General features: G+C 44.7%; 1 protein-coding gene across 9 annotated transcripts in view; it reads left to right on the top strand.

Moving 5' to 3' along the window:
• The window catches only part of RFFL (ring finger and FYVE like domain containing E3 ubiquitin protein ligase), a 74,717-nt gene that overhangs the window by 33,066 nt on the left and 25,638 nt on the right, over nucleotides 1–16,013 (top strand). For 2 of the 9 annotated variants that reach the window (XM_067021804.1, XM_067021803.1), the window contains exon 2: nucleotides 8,650–8,750. The exons of 5 other annotated variants lie outside the window; for them this stretch is intronic. Coding sequence is in view for 1 of the 4 variants with exons in the window: in XM_067021799.1 (XP_066877900.1) it covers nucleotides 1,387–1,492 (106 nt within the window). In the remaining 3 variants the exon portion in view is untranslated. Of the gene's footprint in view, nucleotides 1–1,311; nucleotides 1,493–8,511; nucleotides 8,751–16,013 lie in introns of all 9 variants that reach the window. 2 more of the 9 variants (XM_067021799.1, XM_067021802.1) reach the window with 2 other exon arrangements.

The raw sequence follows: 16,013 nt of genomic DNA, 5'->3' as shown, positions 1-16,013 counted from the left end.
GACTCGAACCTGTGTCCCCTGCATTGGCAGGTGGACTCTTAACCACTGTGCCACCAGGGAAGCCCTGAATTCGGTTTTAATGGATGATTAGAATTTTGGCAGGTGGAGCAAACGAGTGGGAAATTCATACTTCTGAAGCAGAAAGTGTGGGTTATATTGCTCATATAATTTCAGAAGATTGGAGGAAACTAGTTTGGGGAAAGATGAAGGGTTTGGTTTTGAGTGTCTTTGGTATGCTAGATTTGAAGTCTGGATATCTAGCAGGAATTTGGAAATGACTACTAAAACTGAAGCCTGAGATTGATTCCAAAGACCGAGGAATCTATTCGTTCAGCGGATACTTACCGAGCTTCCACTGTATGCCAGGCAGCTGCACTGTAGGGAAGGTGAGCCGAAGTCTGATGCGTAAGGAGCTGGCTTTGTGAAGAGCTGTGGAGGATGTTCCTGGCAGGAAAGGAACCACAAGTGTGCAGGCCTTGGGGGCAATAAATGATTTTTTTTTTTTTTTTTAAGAAGTCAAAACAAAAGACCACCAAGGGCCTCGAGTGAGGTGAATGGGGGGTGGAGGGTGATGGGGATGTGTGTGGCATGAGGTAAAGTAGAAGAGGAAGGCAGGGCCCACATCACAGGGGGCCTTTGTGGGCCATGTAGTGAGTCTCGGCTTTACAAAAGGGCATGGTGGGAAACCACTGAAGACTTTAAAGCAGGAGAGTAACAGGTATGCGTGTGTGTGTGTGTATTTTTTTTTGCCATGCCACGTGGCTTGCGTGATCTCAGTTCCCCCACCAAGTATTGAACCCAGGCCACAGCAGTGAAAGCCTGGAATCCTAACCACTGGACCGTCAGGGACCTCAGGCAGAGTATAGGTTTTTTTTTTTTTTTTTTGCGGTACACAGGCCTCTCACTGCTGTGGCCTCTCCCGTTGCGGAGCACAGGCTCCGGACGCGCAGGCGCAGCGGCCATGGCTCACGGGCCCAGCCGCTCCGAGGCATGTGGGATCTTCCCGGACCGGGGCACGAACTCGCGTCCCCTGCATCGGCAGGCGGACTCTCAACCACTGCGTCACCAGGGAAGCCCATTCTACACGTTTTAAACCTCTTAAGAACCCTGTGAAGTTACTTTCCCCCATTTTACAGATAAGAAACTGAGGTCTGGTGAAATTAACTTGTCCGAGGTCACACAACCAGTTAAGTGATGGAACTGGAATTTGAAACTGGGTCTGTTTTACTTGAAAGCCTTATCACCTAGCTTATTCTTCCCCCTCTTCTTCTGCTTACTGTGCTTTCATAGTTTTCCATTTAATTCTCACAGTGATTCTACAAGGAACAGATTAAAATACCTGTTTTGCAGTTGAGGACTCTGAGGCACAAATGAAACAATCAGCGCATGGTCACACATCTGGTCTGTGGCAGCAGCTGGACTCCTGACCCCAGTGTTCCCCACTGTACCACCATTGCCTCTCAAGTGGACAGGACCCAGTTGAATTGTTTTGGTAAAGTGGGAGAGGAGGTTTCTAGTTATCTGACAAAGAAGGAGTGGAAGAGGGGATAGGGTTTGGATGATTACTTAAGAGTAACAGTTCCCATTTTTTTGAGCTCTTACTCTCTTGTTAATTACCTGATTTAGGTACTGCATTTTACAGATTTGGAAGAAGAAGTTTAAGGAAGTTAAGTACCTCAAGTACCTCGACTGAGATCACACAGGAAGACTTTGAGTTCTGTCTAACTCCAGGCCTATGTCCTAAATCCTGCACAACACTGCTCTTTGGAAAGTTGCTATGAGACATCAACTAGAGATGAATAAAAGATTTCTGAGCCCATTGATGGCTTGGCCCCAGTTGTATGAATTTGTTGGGAACCCAGTAAAGAAAGACTTCTGACTTTTCTGTAATACTTGGTAGCTCAGGTATGGAGCGATTGAGGAAAGGAGGGGAAGAAAAGTGTAGAATAAGAATTCAGTAAATCAGAAGAGGGCCTCAGGGTGCAGCAATGGCAGATCACAATGGATTGTGTTGTTAAGAAAAGTCGTGTTTGAAATTCATTCTTAACGATAAATATTTATTGTGGTTCTGTTTGATGCAAGGTATTTTGGGATGTGGCAAAAAAAAAGAATGCAAAGATGGACAAGGTGGGATCTTTGACCTCTAGAAGGTTAGAGAGGGAGATAAAGTGTTTCACCACAGTGCATGATTGGAGGGTATGAGAGAGGTGGAAGGTAAGGAGAAGTATGGAAAAGTATCATCCAGGTTGGCTCATTGTAGATTGAGGGTGACATTAGGTAGGACTGGTCTGCTGGGTGCCATCTAGCTTCTCAGGAAGACCTCTGAGGATTTTGGTCACTATGTGTCAGGTCTGGTTCTTGTAAATGGATTTTGCTTTGTACCTGGAAATGATCAGTCTTTTGGAGACAGAATTGTGTTCAGACTTGAGTGACTGTGCTCAGAATGGAATGCCAATTTTTATTTTAGAGTAAATTCCTTTCCTGTTGACTGGATCCTGGATTTTGCTAGGACATTGCTGTTAAATATCAAGAGATCTGAAAAATGAAATTTAATAACATCAAGCTTGCTTTCGTGAGCGTGGAATAATGTGACAGGATAGTCGGTAGGAGAGAACACAGTTACAAAAAGGCTAAGCTTATTGATTGCTCGCTGTGTGCCAGGTATTGCACTAAGTGCTTTGCATACAGTAGGATATTTAATTCTCCCAGTGGTCCTCCTGCGAAGTAGGCACAATTATCCTCAGTTTTCAAATGAGGAAACCAAGGCTCTGTCCAAGCTGGTAGGAGGCTGAACTGAGATTGGAACCAAGTCCCTCTGACTCCAAGAACCCTTATACCCCTAACTGCTACTATATGCTCTTCCCATTTAAGCTTCATAAAGAAACCTTGTCCCATCACAGAGAAGATGGCGTGTCGCCTCGCTGCAGTGTTTCTCTGCCTTGGGTGATCCTGGAGTCCATGTGGCCCCCTCTATTTTTTCTACATTTTTCTAAGTTTCTTTGTTGACCACACTTTGATGTGGTCACATTCTTTGTTTAAATATATTAATGCCATCATCCAAGCCTTTTTGTCCTCTTCTCTTCTTGCTTTTGGTTTGGAAGACATTGTATCTCTTTGGAGGGACTTTGTGTATCTTCACACATTGATTTTGTGTTGATTTTATTACCTTAATTTTATGGGTTAAGTTATGAGATTCCTCCAGCTCCTAACTTGTCAACCTCCCTCCCCAACGCCCCGTTCCCCTTCTTTCCCTACTGGATTTAAGTTCAAATTCTGAGTCTGATTTTGGAATACTCAGTCTGGCTCCAATCCAGCTATCCAATTTAGCCATGGCTCTCTGGATCGTTAGCTATTGTTATTACCATCTCTCCCTTCATGCCCACTTATGTCTCAAATTAAATCTGGTTACTTACTGAAACGATATGTCCTTGATTTCCTACCTGTGTGCCCTTGCTTCTGTTGTGTTTTTGGCTTGAAATGTCATTCTTCCTATGAAGCCTTCTCTGATCCCTCACTGGGAGTAATCATTTCCTCCTCTGAGTTTCACAATGGAGGATTCTTTTATGTCTCCTTTATGGCACTGCACACTTTCTGCCATATATTTCAGCTGTTTGTGTACATGCCTTTATCTTTCCTGCTAGACCATAAACTCATTGAGCAGAGCTATCTGGTTGACCTTTGTATCTCCTCTAGAGTCTAGTTCCATTCCCTGCACATAGTAGACATTGGATAGCTATTGGATGAATGGATAAGGGAATTTCAGTTTTACGTTTCTACTCACTGGTTTAGATATTTTTCCCTCTTGTTTGCTTCTCTTCATCCTTTTCCATTTCCTTTTCTTATTTCTTTTTTTGCACTGACTCATGGAACTTGTCTTCGCCACTCCCTTATCTTACAGATTTGCCTCATTCTTTCCCCATTAGCAGTCACTGTGTGGGAGGCAGTACCACATGTTGCTGGTCAGTTTTCTCCATCCTTTTTGACTCTGTTCTCTGCAGGAATCATAGGACCAGCATGGGAACCAAGTGGTGGATTACATTACCATCTTAATAAAAAGGACATGTGTAAAGAAGAGTCTTCAAGGTTTGTTAGTATATTGCTTTCAAGTGGGAAACTTTCTGATCCACGTTCCAAGGGAAAGGGGAAAAAAAAATCCTTGGGTGCTTGGGAAGCAGATCAAGGTAGATTCACACTGCGGGATGTGGGATGTTAGAGGCATCTTATTTGAGCGAAGGAAAGCAGGAAGCCATAGCATCTTCTGCTAACTGTTATTGTTGGATCCCTGCATTTCTTCTACAGCTGGAAGAAACATTAGAGATTAGGGTAGTGCAACCCTCCTATTTTCCAGATGAGAAAGCAGACCCAAAGAGGCTAAATAACTTGTCCATAAAAACTGGGATATTTGTTGCCCAGCGTTTATTCCCAACACTGAATGTGGCTTGGAAGAACCACTAGCTCTTTGAAAACAATGGAAGTTTGGCTTGAAGTGGAGGCTTCAGGTCTCTAAACTGAAGGCTTTTGCAGTACTGAAAAGTAGACTGAGGTTGGTAGCAGGTTGGATTGGGGACAGTGTTCACCAGAAGGGCCCTGTTAACTGCTGTGATCGCTCTGTGTGGTTCCCTTCTGGGGATCTGCTCACTGGGGACTGGCTGACAGAGATCTGTTCCTTCTACATTTGAAAGGAGGCCAACACTTAATAATAAAAACATTTCCAATTTTTCTTGCTCTTTTTTCCCAGCCCTCATATTCCAAATTTTGTTCCAGGCTTAATTTTCTTATCTCAGCACTATTTGTGTTAAGTTTTTATTGTTTACTCTAGGTCAGATGTCAGTATGAAGCATGGGAAATCCAGAAAGTGTCTTAGAGGCTCATGATTGGTTTTTGGTCCTTTTAAGGTGCATCTTTTACCTGACTCATGGAACTATGTATTTTGCTGTCACTGAAATACTGTCCAGCGAACCAGTGGTTGGCAGATGTGAAAGGTTACCTATTTGTGGCTAGGGAGCAGCCCTCTAAAGAGATCAGACAGCCCAGAACAGGAAGTCAAGTGCAAACAGGATGTGCTTGTCTTTACTGTAACTTGTATGCCTGTGTTTTCAAACTTGGTGTGGTTAATAAGTCAAGGTTTTTAAGGCTTGAGCTTGGCTGAAGAAGTGTCTACTTCTGGTTTGAAAAGGAGATAAGGCAACAAGACCTTTGCTGCCCTTGCCTTTATACAGGTGCAGAGCTTTCTTCTGGGGATCAGGTCATTCTTTCTTCCTGGTGCACGGTGGTTTTTCCTAATTTACACCGTATTGCATCTGTATATTTTATGAAATGAAACCCCTGAATTGACTGCTAATCTGTTACCTTTGGTAGATGAGGGATTCAAGCTGTGCTTGCTTATTTCTTTTTTAATAACGATCGGAAATCTCAGCCTCTGATTCACTAGCCTTTTAAATTACAATTTCCTTTTATTGAATTCCAGGATTTCTAGCCCACCTTTTGAGTGTTTCCTGAGCAAGGTAGTTCACAAGTGACCGTGGGGTCTTTTTAGCCTTTGAAAGTTTTTTCTGTTGTGGAGGCTGGATCTAATGGCAACTGCTGAACTGTTTTGTACCTAGATGAGTCTCTGGAGAAGAGATTAAGTAATTTGCTTGGGGTGGGGTGGTACCCAGCCGGTAAACGATCTTCAGAACCCCTGTTTTCTGAACCCCACGCCTACCCCCCGCCATTCCTTCTTGCTTGCCACTGTGAAATCTGCTTTATTATGTCTATTAGGGAGTAATCTTGGGGTCTTTGTGGATTATTATAACTGCTTGAGTTATTTCAGAGCAATGATGGTCTCCAGCCGTAAACTAATGAGTACAGGGCAGGTAAAGGTTTGGGTGGTTTCTTTTGTGCATCTCTTGTCCCTGAGGCCCCATTGCAGAGAAGACTATCCTGCCACTTTATAATTCCAGGAGCAAATGGGTGAAGTAGCAGCACATCACAACATCCCTGAAAACAGCAGTTCTTCCGGGTATCAGCACAGGTGGCTTTTGTTCTTGGATCTGTCAAGGAGTGGTGAATATGAGGCGGTTTGCACTGTGTTGTGGGATATAGAGGCAAAGAAGAAAACCTGAAGACCTAGTAAGCACAGGTATTCTTCACGAGGAGATAATATGGTGCGAATACAAAGGTTTTCTTTGTGGTACTGGGTGAACTAGAAATTTCCATTTCTGCTTCTTGGGATAGATACTGGGCATATCATATCCTGGCAGGAGAAGAAAACATTTCAGAAAGTCAGCATAATTTTCAGATTGAGGTCAAACCTCAAGCCAAGCCCAAAGGTCTTTGGGAGGAAGGGGTTAGTCTGGATTCATCCTGGATTTATCCCCAAATCCCATCTGACTTCAGTGCAGTGCAAATAGTTACGGAGCACCAGGTAGGACCTAGAATGTTCCATTCTCTGAATTTGGTGAACAAGAGGGGTTGAGGAGCTAAGGGACAGTCTAAGTTGTCTGGGCTGCAGGAAAAGTGACAAATTTATTAGCAATGGAGTAGAATTGGAAAGAAACAGCCTAGGGCTGCATTGTGGAGAAACCACTTCTGACCACCTCAGAGAAAAGTTCTTCAGGCATTATAAAATCAAGAGCTGATGGGAGGGGCCTGGAGTCTTTCAGTCCTTGGAGGATCTTTGGAAAACTAGATGGAGCCTGGTTAAAGGTATCAGCGTTTTTTGTTTGTTTTTTGTTTTGTTTTTTTAAGTAGAGGATAGAGCAGATAAATTGTCACATTAAAGAACCTTAAAAAAGATTTTCTGAAAATTATTTATAACCAACTTTTATTGAGCACCCATTATGTGCTAAGCTGTAGAAATGCTTGTTGTTTTCATTCTTTCAATTACCAGTTTCAGTGAAGCAGACAGGTTCTATTGTTTTTGAGGAAATCACGGTTTAAAGGGATTAAATAGCACCAAAATCTAGAGTCTTTGTTCCTTCCACACCCAGTACGTGGCTACGTAAAGAACATCATTTTGATCCTAGGCAGAATCCCGTCCTGAAGCACTGCCTTTTCCTAGGGCAAGGAGTACCACAAACCCTCTGACCTAGTTCCTGTGTCCTTGAATGTTTTTTTTTTATCATGGTTACCCATTAGTCAGTCACTGTCATAGTGTCTAGTGAAAGCAGCTTCTTCAATCAGAAGGTCCAGACAAGCTTATCTGGTAAATCCTGTTCCCTGCAGAAGAGTACAAGGAGGATCAGAGTCTTTTTATTCTTGATGGGCTTTGTCATCAGTTTTGATGGAAGAAGGATCCCGGGGTAATTAAACTGCAGGTCCGTTTATTCTGTTTTCAGCATTGTTAGAAGACTTCACTCTGCACTGCTTTCTTCCCCGATTGACTCGCCCTTTGGGGCAGAATGCCTGGGCTGCAATTAAATGTGTAGGTCTCTCTGCGGCACTGTTCAATCTATCATCTCTCCTAAACGCCACACAAAGAAGCAGCCATTTAATTGGTCAGACCCCGAGGGTGATACTTTGGCACACCCCCATTGGTTAGAATTACTTTCCCCTGAACTTCAGAGCAGATGCTGAGGTCCCTCTGCAGATACTTGTCATGGACTAGTTGGAACCAGGGAGTTTCCAGGAACATTTATAATTCGTGATTATTAAGTATGTTTTTCAGTTTTTTACAACAGTTACCACTGCAGAAAAAAAGAGCTCATTTGTTACTGGTGCAAAGTAGAAATCTCTCTCCTTTTCCCCTTCTTCATGTTGTCTTTGTAACACTCTATGGCCTGAGACCCTCTGCTGTTCTGGTTCTCGCAGCCTTTGTCCTGTTTCTCTCCCACCTGGCTTGGGGCTGTGCTCTCAGTAGCCACAGGCAAAGCTCTGCTTGGACCTGGCTGGCTGGCTGAGGTCTGTCTCTTTGATTTCCAGCATTTCTTTTCTCTGTTCTCTTGCTTCTCCATTTGCTGTTTTCATCTTTATTTGTATTCTTTGCAGTTTCATCGCAGCACCATTTCAAACCACAGCCTCCGGGAGGGCCCTGATGCCTTCTGTGCCTTTTGATGCAGGGGAGGGATGGAAGTGACTGACGATCTTGTACATCTTTGAGGCTCTCCCTGTCTGGCTTTTTAATGCTGTAAGAACCGACCATCGTAACATTTTTCTATTACTTTTAGAAGGTCAGTCTGTTCCTGTTCCTTCCTTCTTTTTCAAGCAATCCTAGCAGACGCTTAAATTATTTTCAGCGTGTGTGAGGTAGGCAGCGTTACTATGACGTCTTTCCTTAAAAGGATTGCTGTGGCTCTGTGGGTTTAAAACCCGTAATTTGCTCATCACCCTGGAATCACAGTTGTGGAGTTTTCAAGAATGAATGTCTGTCCCTCCCCCCCAGTTTTTAAAGCTCTAATGCCGTTATAATTAGTAAGGTTTCAACAAATACTTGGTGATCACGTTTGCCTGGCACTGAGGTTGGAAATAAAGCTGTAAAGTGACTTGCTCTTGTTTTCTGTTTCACCTTCTGCTCCCTAATCACTGGCGAAGAATACTTTAGAAAGAATCATACGAATTGTTAAATGGTTGCTTAAATGCGGTCCTGCCAGAACGCTCATCCCCTTAGAATGCAGCCGTGCCACGCCACGTGGGGACCTTGCCTGATTTTGTTCCTTTTGGAATCGCCAGTGGCTGGAAGAGGGCTGAGCAGATGAATGAATGACAGTTGTCTGGAGGTGTTCAAGATGCTGTGAGAGCACAGACGGGGCCCAGAAGGTTTTGCTGAGGAAGTAAGTGCCACATGAGGGAGGTGGGGTGGGAGCAGGGCTCGAGGCTGAGAGAGGAACTGGAGGGAGGTTCCTGAGGCCACAGTAAGCTCGGCATTTGGGGACTGAAAGCATAGCAGGGTAGCTGGAGCCGAGAGCAAGGAGGGTGGGGCCCTGAGCTCTGATGATTGACTTTCATTATTACTATTTTTATATCTTTATTGGAATATAATTGCTTTACAGTGTGTTAGTTTCTGTGCACAACAAAGCGAATCAGCTATACGCATACATCTATCCCCATATCCCCTCCCTCTTACGTCTCCCTCCCACCCTCCCTGTCCCACCCCTCTAGGTGGTCACAAACCACCGAGCTGATCTCCCTGTGCTATGCAGCTGTTTCCCACTAGCTATCTGTTTTACATTTGGTAGTGTATATATGTCCATGCCACTCTCTCACTTCGTCCCAGCTTACCCTTCCCCCTACCCATATCCTCAAGTCCCTTCTCTACATTTGCATCTTTATTCCTGTCCTGCCACTAGGTTCGTCAGTACCACTTTTTTTAGATTCCATATATGTGCGTTAGCGTACAGTATTTGTTTTTCTGACTTACTTCACTCTGTATGACAGACTCTAGGGCCATCCACCTCATTACAAATAACTCAATTTCGTTCCTTTTTATGGCTGAGTAACATTCCATTGTATATATGTGCCACATCTTTTTTTTTTTTTTTTTGGTGGTACGCGGGCCTCTCACTGTTGGGGCCTCTCCCGTTGTGGAGCACAGGCTCTGGACGCACAGGCTCAGAGGCCATGGCTCACGGACCCAGCCGCTCCGCGGCACGTGGGATCTTCCCGGACCAGGGCACGAACCCTCATCCCCTGCATCGGCAGGCGGACTCTCAACCACTGCGCCACCAGGGAAGCCCGTGCCACATCTTCTTTATCCATTCATCTGTCGATGGACATTTAGGACTTTCATTATTATTTAATGGTTACCAGTGAAAACACTTCTTAAAAGGGGGCTAATAGAGCATTAGTTGTACTTGAGACACTTAAGTCAGAAACCCCTCTCTCCTCCACTGGACCAGCACAGGTGGGCAAGAATAGAAACTGAAATGGATCCCAAATATCGAGGAAGGGCTTTACCTTTAGGAACTGAGCATCTGTCTGGAGCACTGGTGCCCTGAGGTTGTAGGAAGTAGGAAATGAAGATGCCTTTCTGGATGTGTAAACTAAAACTCTGGATTCCCAGGAATGGCTTTTCTGTCCATGGTGCCTTTCACAAGGTCCTCAAGTGTTGAAGGTTGGCTTGCGGGTAGGTACCCCTTTGGGTGTCCCTAGAAGGGAGCAGGAACCGGTGCGAAGCCGCTTCAGGCGCTTTCCCTGGTCTTCTCCCAGTCGGTCCCTTAACCTCGCTCTCCCAGCGCAGAGGCCCTTGAAGCACTGGTGCTGAGGGTGGGGCATGTGGATGCTGAAAGCAGCCACCTCTTTCTGGAGGACCGCAAATGACTCGAAGAACCTGGACTTAACATCCCATCGCCCTCTAGTTGTGTGACCCTGCTCCAGCTACCCAACCTTCTTGAGGTCCAGCCTCTTCATTTACAAAATAACCATTTAAATTCTGAGTTTTGGGGCAGCATTACTGTATTAAATGAGACAGTAGATGGACATGTAACAACTGACTTGGCACACGTTAGGTGTTTTGTAGTGTTTTTGCTTTTTCCTTAAAAAAACAAAAATTTCTAGGATCATCTGAGAAAGGGCTTCAGGACCCTGGAGTCTGAATAACTCCCCCAGTTTTCCCCTTGCCTGTGCCTGAAATACCAGCACAGGAGATCCTCTCTCTCACCCGAAGCTTTGATCATTTGTACAGAAGTGTAACGCAGGGATGGGAGGAGAGTGGAGCCAGGCCCCGGTGTCTCTGAAGTCTTCCCACACGTCTCAGTGTGAATGGGGCTCTGGGGAGAGGGAAGCACTCGATCCTCATTGATCCAGTGCCTTAGTCTAGTGCCGGCTGTTTACTGAACGTCTAGCACTGCCTTCCACCCCTTATGTAAAACTGGAAAGCCCAGTAAGGCCTGCTTCCTCCATACTGAGCACCTACTCTGTGTCCAGCCTGGGGGACGCAGGTAAGTGTCTTCCTGTTACAGTGAAGCTCAGAGAGGCAACTTTCTCAAGCTCCTTCAGTGACTCACTGTTAGGGCCAGGATTTAAGGTCAAGTCTGACGGAATCGAAAACCAAAATAAAAATATTTGGGAACTTAATTTTTTTAATATATATATTTTTACTGTTCCGTTTTCTAAAAATTTAGCCCTAAAAGAAAATTCTTATCTAGGAATGACACATTATCCATTACCCACATCTAAAGGACTGCCTTGGAGGATGGAAAACATCCATTAGGCTTTAAAGCCTTTGGGAATGCTCCAGCCTTGAGAAAGCTCCCCTGTTTATGTCCATCCTATACACTACCCCAGCAGGGCTGCTGTTCTAATTCAGGCCTTGGGGTTCTAAAGTTCCACAATATACTTGTCTCCTCTCTGATTTAGGTGTTCTGAGTTCTTCATTCTAAAATAAATATCTCAGAAATAATCTCAGTACCACAGAGAACATGCTTCCTTGTCCCACACCTGGCAAGGGAGACCCGTCTGTAGTATGGTTGACTCTGCCAGTTGCCTTACTTACAAATGCCACAGTCACCCTCTTTTATGCTCATTGTGTTGTCACCAGCATTTTAAATCTTCCCCCTCTGAGGTGGACCCCTCAGGCAGCTTGCCTGGAAAATTCCAGTTGTGACTCTGAGATTCTGTTTTACATTAAAGAGTTTTGGGGGAGTTTGAGTTTCATTCCAGACTAACTTCTTTTAAAAAATAAGCAACCTTCCAAGTTGAGAGCGGATTTTAAACTTCAGGTGATGATCGTGTCTTTCTTGTGTGGGTGATGTGATCCGCTGTGTCATAGTCCCCATTGAACCCAGTCCCTTGGGTGGCAGGAAACTCGGGCTTCGCGCGACCAGAGGGAGAGAGGGACATCGGGCTTACCAGTCAATAGTTGCTGTTGAACAGCTGAGCTCTTGCCATTTTAGACTTGTAACGTATAGTTTAACGATAATTTATTTTGATTTGCTATCTATGGAGCACTTACTGTAGGTTAGGCACTTTGTTATTTCTCAACCCTACAGTTACCTTCCAATAGGGGAGGTGTTATCCTCTTATGCAGGTGAGGAAAAGGACTCAGAAAGCTTAAGTAGCCTGCCCAAGGTTAGCTACCTTTGTTTTCAAAATAAATTTGTTTATATATGGCAGCGTTGGGTCTTCGTTGCTGCGCGTGGGCTTTCTCTAGTTCCGGCGAGCGGGGGTCTATTCTTCGTTGTGGTGCGAGGGCTTCTCATTGCGGTGGCTTCTCTTGTTGCGGAGCACGGGCTTTAGGTGCTCTGGCTTCAGTGTTTGTGGCGCGCGGGCTCAGTAGTTGTGGCTCACGGGCTTAGTTGCTCCGCGGCATGTGGGATCTTCCCAGACCAGGGCTTGAACCTGTGTCCCCTGCACTGGCAGGAGGATTCTTAACCACTGGACCACGAGGGAAGTCCCACTACCTTTGTTTTAGATAAAGAACTTCTTCATAGTCACTTTGTGTCACTGTAAATATTGGCAAAATGCTTTTGGGCCCTAAGCAGAGATAACTAGTACTTGCCTCATGGGCTGTATTCATAAAATATGGACTGTTTCTCTGACCTCGGCTTGTTCATTCCACACATTATTGGGGTGCCTGCTGTGAAGTGGCCCTGTGCTAGATGATGCGGATAGAAAAGTGGAGACAGATGAGGTTCCTGCCCTTGGAGTTTATACTGTAAGCAGATAGATATAATTACAGATTATGATCATTTTCCCAAAGGAAACTGAAAGGGTGATGAGCGATTGTGTGACTGGGGAGGATTCCTCTAAACAGGTGACACCTGAGCAGAGACCTGAGGCTGAGAAGGGTCAGTAGCGGCCGGGGAGCAAGTGCAGGGACCCCGCGGTGGGGGGCGGGGCAGGGGGGAGCCTGGTGTCCTTGAAGAGCTGAAAGGGCACAAGGCGTGAAGCTTAGCAAGTGGTCAGGAAAGTAGCACAACATGAATTGCGGAAGTGGGTGGGGGCTGGCCGCATACCTGGGGTCTTTTAACCGTGTAAGGAGGGGGAATTTTTTTTTTAAAACATCTTTATTGGAGCATAATTGCTTTACAATGGTGTGTTAGTTTCTGCTGTATAACAAAGTGAATCAGCTATACATATACATATATCCCCGTATCCCCTCCCTTGTGCGTGTCCCTCCCACCCTCCCTATCCCACCCCTCTAAGGGGTCACAGAGCACCAAGCTGATCTCCCTGTGCTATGTGGCTGCTTCCCACTAGCATCTGTTTTACATTTGGTTGTGTATATGTCCATGGCACTCTCTCACTTTGTGCCAGCTTACCCTTCCCCCTCCCCAAGGAGTGGGAATTTTAAATTCTCAAATGTAATGGGAGTCCATGAAAGAACTTTAAGTGTTTTTGTCAGGGAAGGAAGAAAGAATTGTGGAGAAAGAACTGGAGAGAGGCAAGAACTGAAGCTGGGAAACTAGATAGGAAGCAGTTCTCTTGTCCAAGAAGCTATGAGAGACCTGGAAATGCAATAGTATACAAAGTCCCTGCCCTTGTGGATTTTTAAATTCTAGGTAGGGAAGGCAGTTAACAAGTAAGCAAGTAACACCAACTAGTACTAAGTGTTAGGCATGAGGTTAGGAAGTGACATTTAAACTGAAGGTGAATGACAGGAAGGAGCCAAGCACGTGATATTCTGGGGAGACGAGTCCAGGCGGAAGGAGCAAACAGCAAATTCAAAGGGCCTAAGGAGGGAAATGTGAGTAATAGATGGGAGATGCGACCTAGACCACTGTCGGGGGCAAGGGAGATGGAGATGGGCACTGGTGAATCCTCAGCTTGAGAATGGTGTTTAAAGCCACCTGACTGGGGTCTCCTTGGGAGAGAGAGTGTGGATGGAGAGGACATGGAAGACAACCTAGGCACTGGCACAACGTAAGAACAGAGGGAGGGGGCAGCACAGAGGCTTCGAGGCAGGAGGAAAACCAAGGGTGCAGAATTCTGGAAGCTAAGAGATGCCTAGAGGGGAGATCTTTTCCAGGAGAAAGGATGGGTTGCCTGTGTCCAGCCCTGCTGGGAGGTTGAGGAAGATGAAGCTAGAGGGTGTCACTTGGACCTGGCCACTTGGAAGTCCTGGTGACCTTACAAAGAAAAGATTAGGCAGAGTGATTGAGTCAGGCTAGACTGGAGAAGGTTGAAGAGTGAATTAGAGGTTGAGGAAGTGCAGTCGAATATTTGGAGAAATTTTGATGTAGAGAGCAGGACCTTTACTGAGGAGTGGAGGGTGTGGAGTCAACATGTTGTGGGGTTTTTTTATTTTTTTTTTTATTTTTATTTTTTTTTACAAATTACAAATATTTTATTAGATGCTTTAAAAACTCTTCTTATAAGCTTTAAAATATAACTAGAGAGGGACTTTCCTGGTGGTGCAGTGGTTAAGAATCCGCCTGCCAATGCAGGGGATGCGGGTTCGAGACCCTGTCTGGGAAGATCCCACATGCTGCAGAGCAACTAAGCCCGTGAGGCACCACTACTGAAGCCCACGCGCCTAGAGCCCGTGCTCCGCAACAAGAGAAGCCACTGCAATGAGAAGCCCGCACACCTCAATGAAGAGTAGCCCACGCTCGCTGCAACTAGAGAAAGCCCGCGTGCAGCAACGAAGACCAATGCTGCCCAAAAAAAAACCCCCACAACATATATATATATATACATATATATATATAGCTAGAGAAGTGTACAGATTCTAAGTGTACAGTTTGATGAATATTCACAAAGTAAACATCTGTATAACCAGCACTCAGATTAAGCAACAGAACATTACCAGAAGCCCCCTTGTGCCCCCTTCCATCTACTGTCGGAGGATAACCCCTCTGCGATTTCTAGCACCATATAGTAATCTTCCTGTGTTGGAATTTTATATAAATGGAATCATTTAGTATGTATTCTTTTGTGCCTGTCTTCTTTCACTCAGTATTATAAGATTCATCTTTACCATTGCATGGATCAGTAGTTTGTTTATTCTCATTGCTGTATGAATATACCTTTATTTCTCCATTCTACTGTGGATCTTTTGGATCTTTTCCATCTTGGGGCTATTACAATAGAACTGCTGCAAACATTCTTGTATGCTTCTTTTGGTAAACATGTTTCTGTTGGGTATGTACCTGGAAGTGGAATTGCAAAGCTCTGGGGTGTGTGTGTGTGTGTGTTTATAAAGTGGTTGTGCCAGGTCATATTTTTTGCCAGCAAAAAATCCTTGTCAACACTTGCTAGTGTCAGTCTTTTCCATTTTAGCCATTCCAGTGGGTGTTTGGTGGCAACACATTGTGATTGTAATTTGTACTTGCATTATGACAAGGAAGAGTTTTTTAAGTCTGGGAGGTCCTGGAAAGTGTCTGTGTGCTGATGGGAAAGCTCCAGTAGAGGTGGAAAGCAGACGCTCAGAGGGTAATAGGCTGCAGGGCAGACAGACTGATATAGATATATTTTTTTGGTGGAATCGGGAACACTTCTCTTGTGGCCTACGGAGTGTAGGCTTCAGGGTCTTAGTGACTTAGGTTCAAATTCTGGCTTTACTGCCCTTTAGCTATTACCTTTAGTGAGTTACTTAACTTCTCTGAACCTTGGTTTTCTTACCTGAAAATGGGAAGAACTAATCTGCCTTGCCAGATCATTGTGAGAATCACATGAGATAACACTAGGTAGTACTACCTAGCTCAGTGCCTGGCAGGTAAGAAGCATTCTTCCAGCAGAGTATGGCTACTTTCTTCTTTACTTCTCAGAATATGTAATTACTTGTACAATTATTTCAGAGAGGCATGGCTAAGCCATATTGATAGGTTTTTCATAGCATTTCCTTTCAAAGCCATTGCATTGCAGTTCCTTTCAAAGTCATCCTTTAGTTGCTTTTTAAGGATGATATACAAGATGAAGCAAAGACCATTCTGTATTAATGTTCCAGAACGTGGGACACTTTCCTTTCTGCACGTAACAGCATAGATGCCTTTGATAATTCCAGCAATACAGTAGTGACAGTAGGCAAACCACCCTCAATAAACTGGAGATGATTCTTTAAGGCTTGCAACTAGCCATTTTCTGATTTGTCATGTCATAAAGGTACTTCTTTGAGGATTGGGGGCATTTTAATTAGTTTTTTTCCAAAGGATTTT

Source organism: Kogia breviceps, chromosome 19 (assembly GCF_026419965.1).
Source record: "Kogia breviceps isolate mKogBre1 chromosome 19, mKogBre1 haplotype 1, whole genome shotgun sequence".
NCBI lineage: Eukaryota > Metazoa > Chordata > Mammalia > Artiodactyla > Physeteridae > Kogia > Kogia breviceps.
The sequence above is the reverse complement of the archived record's forward strand: the minus strand, read 5'-3'. Positions and strand labels throughout refer to the sequence as shown.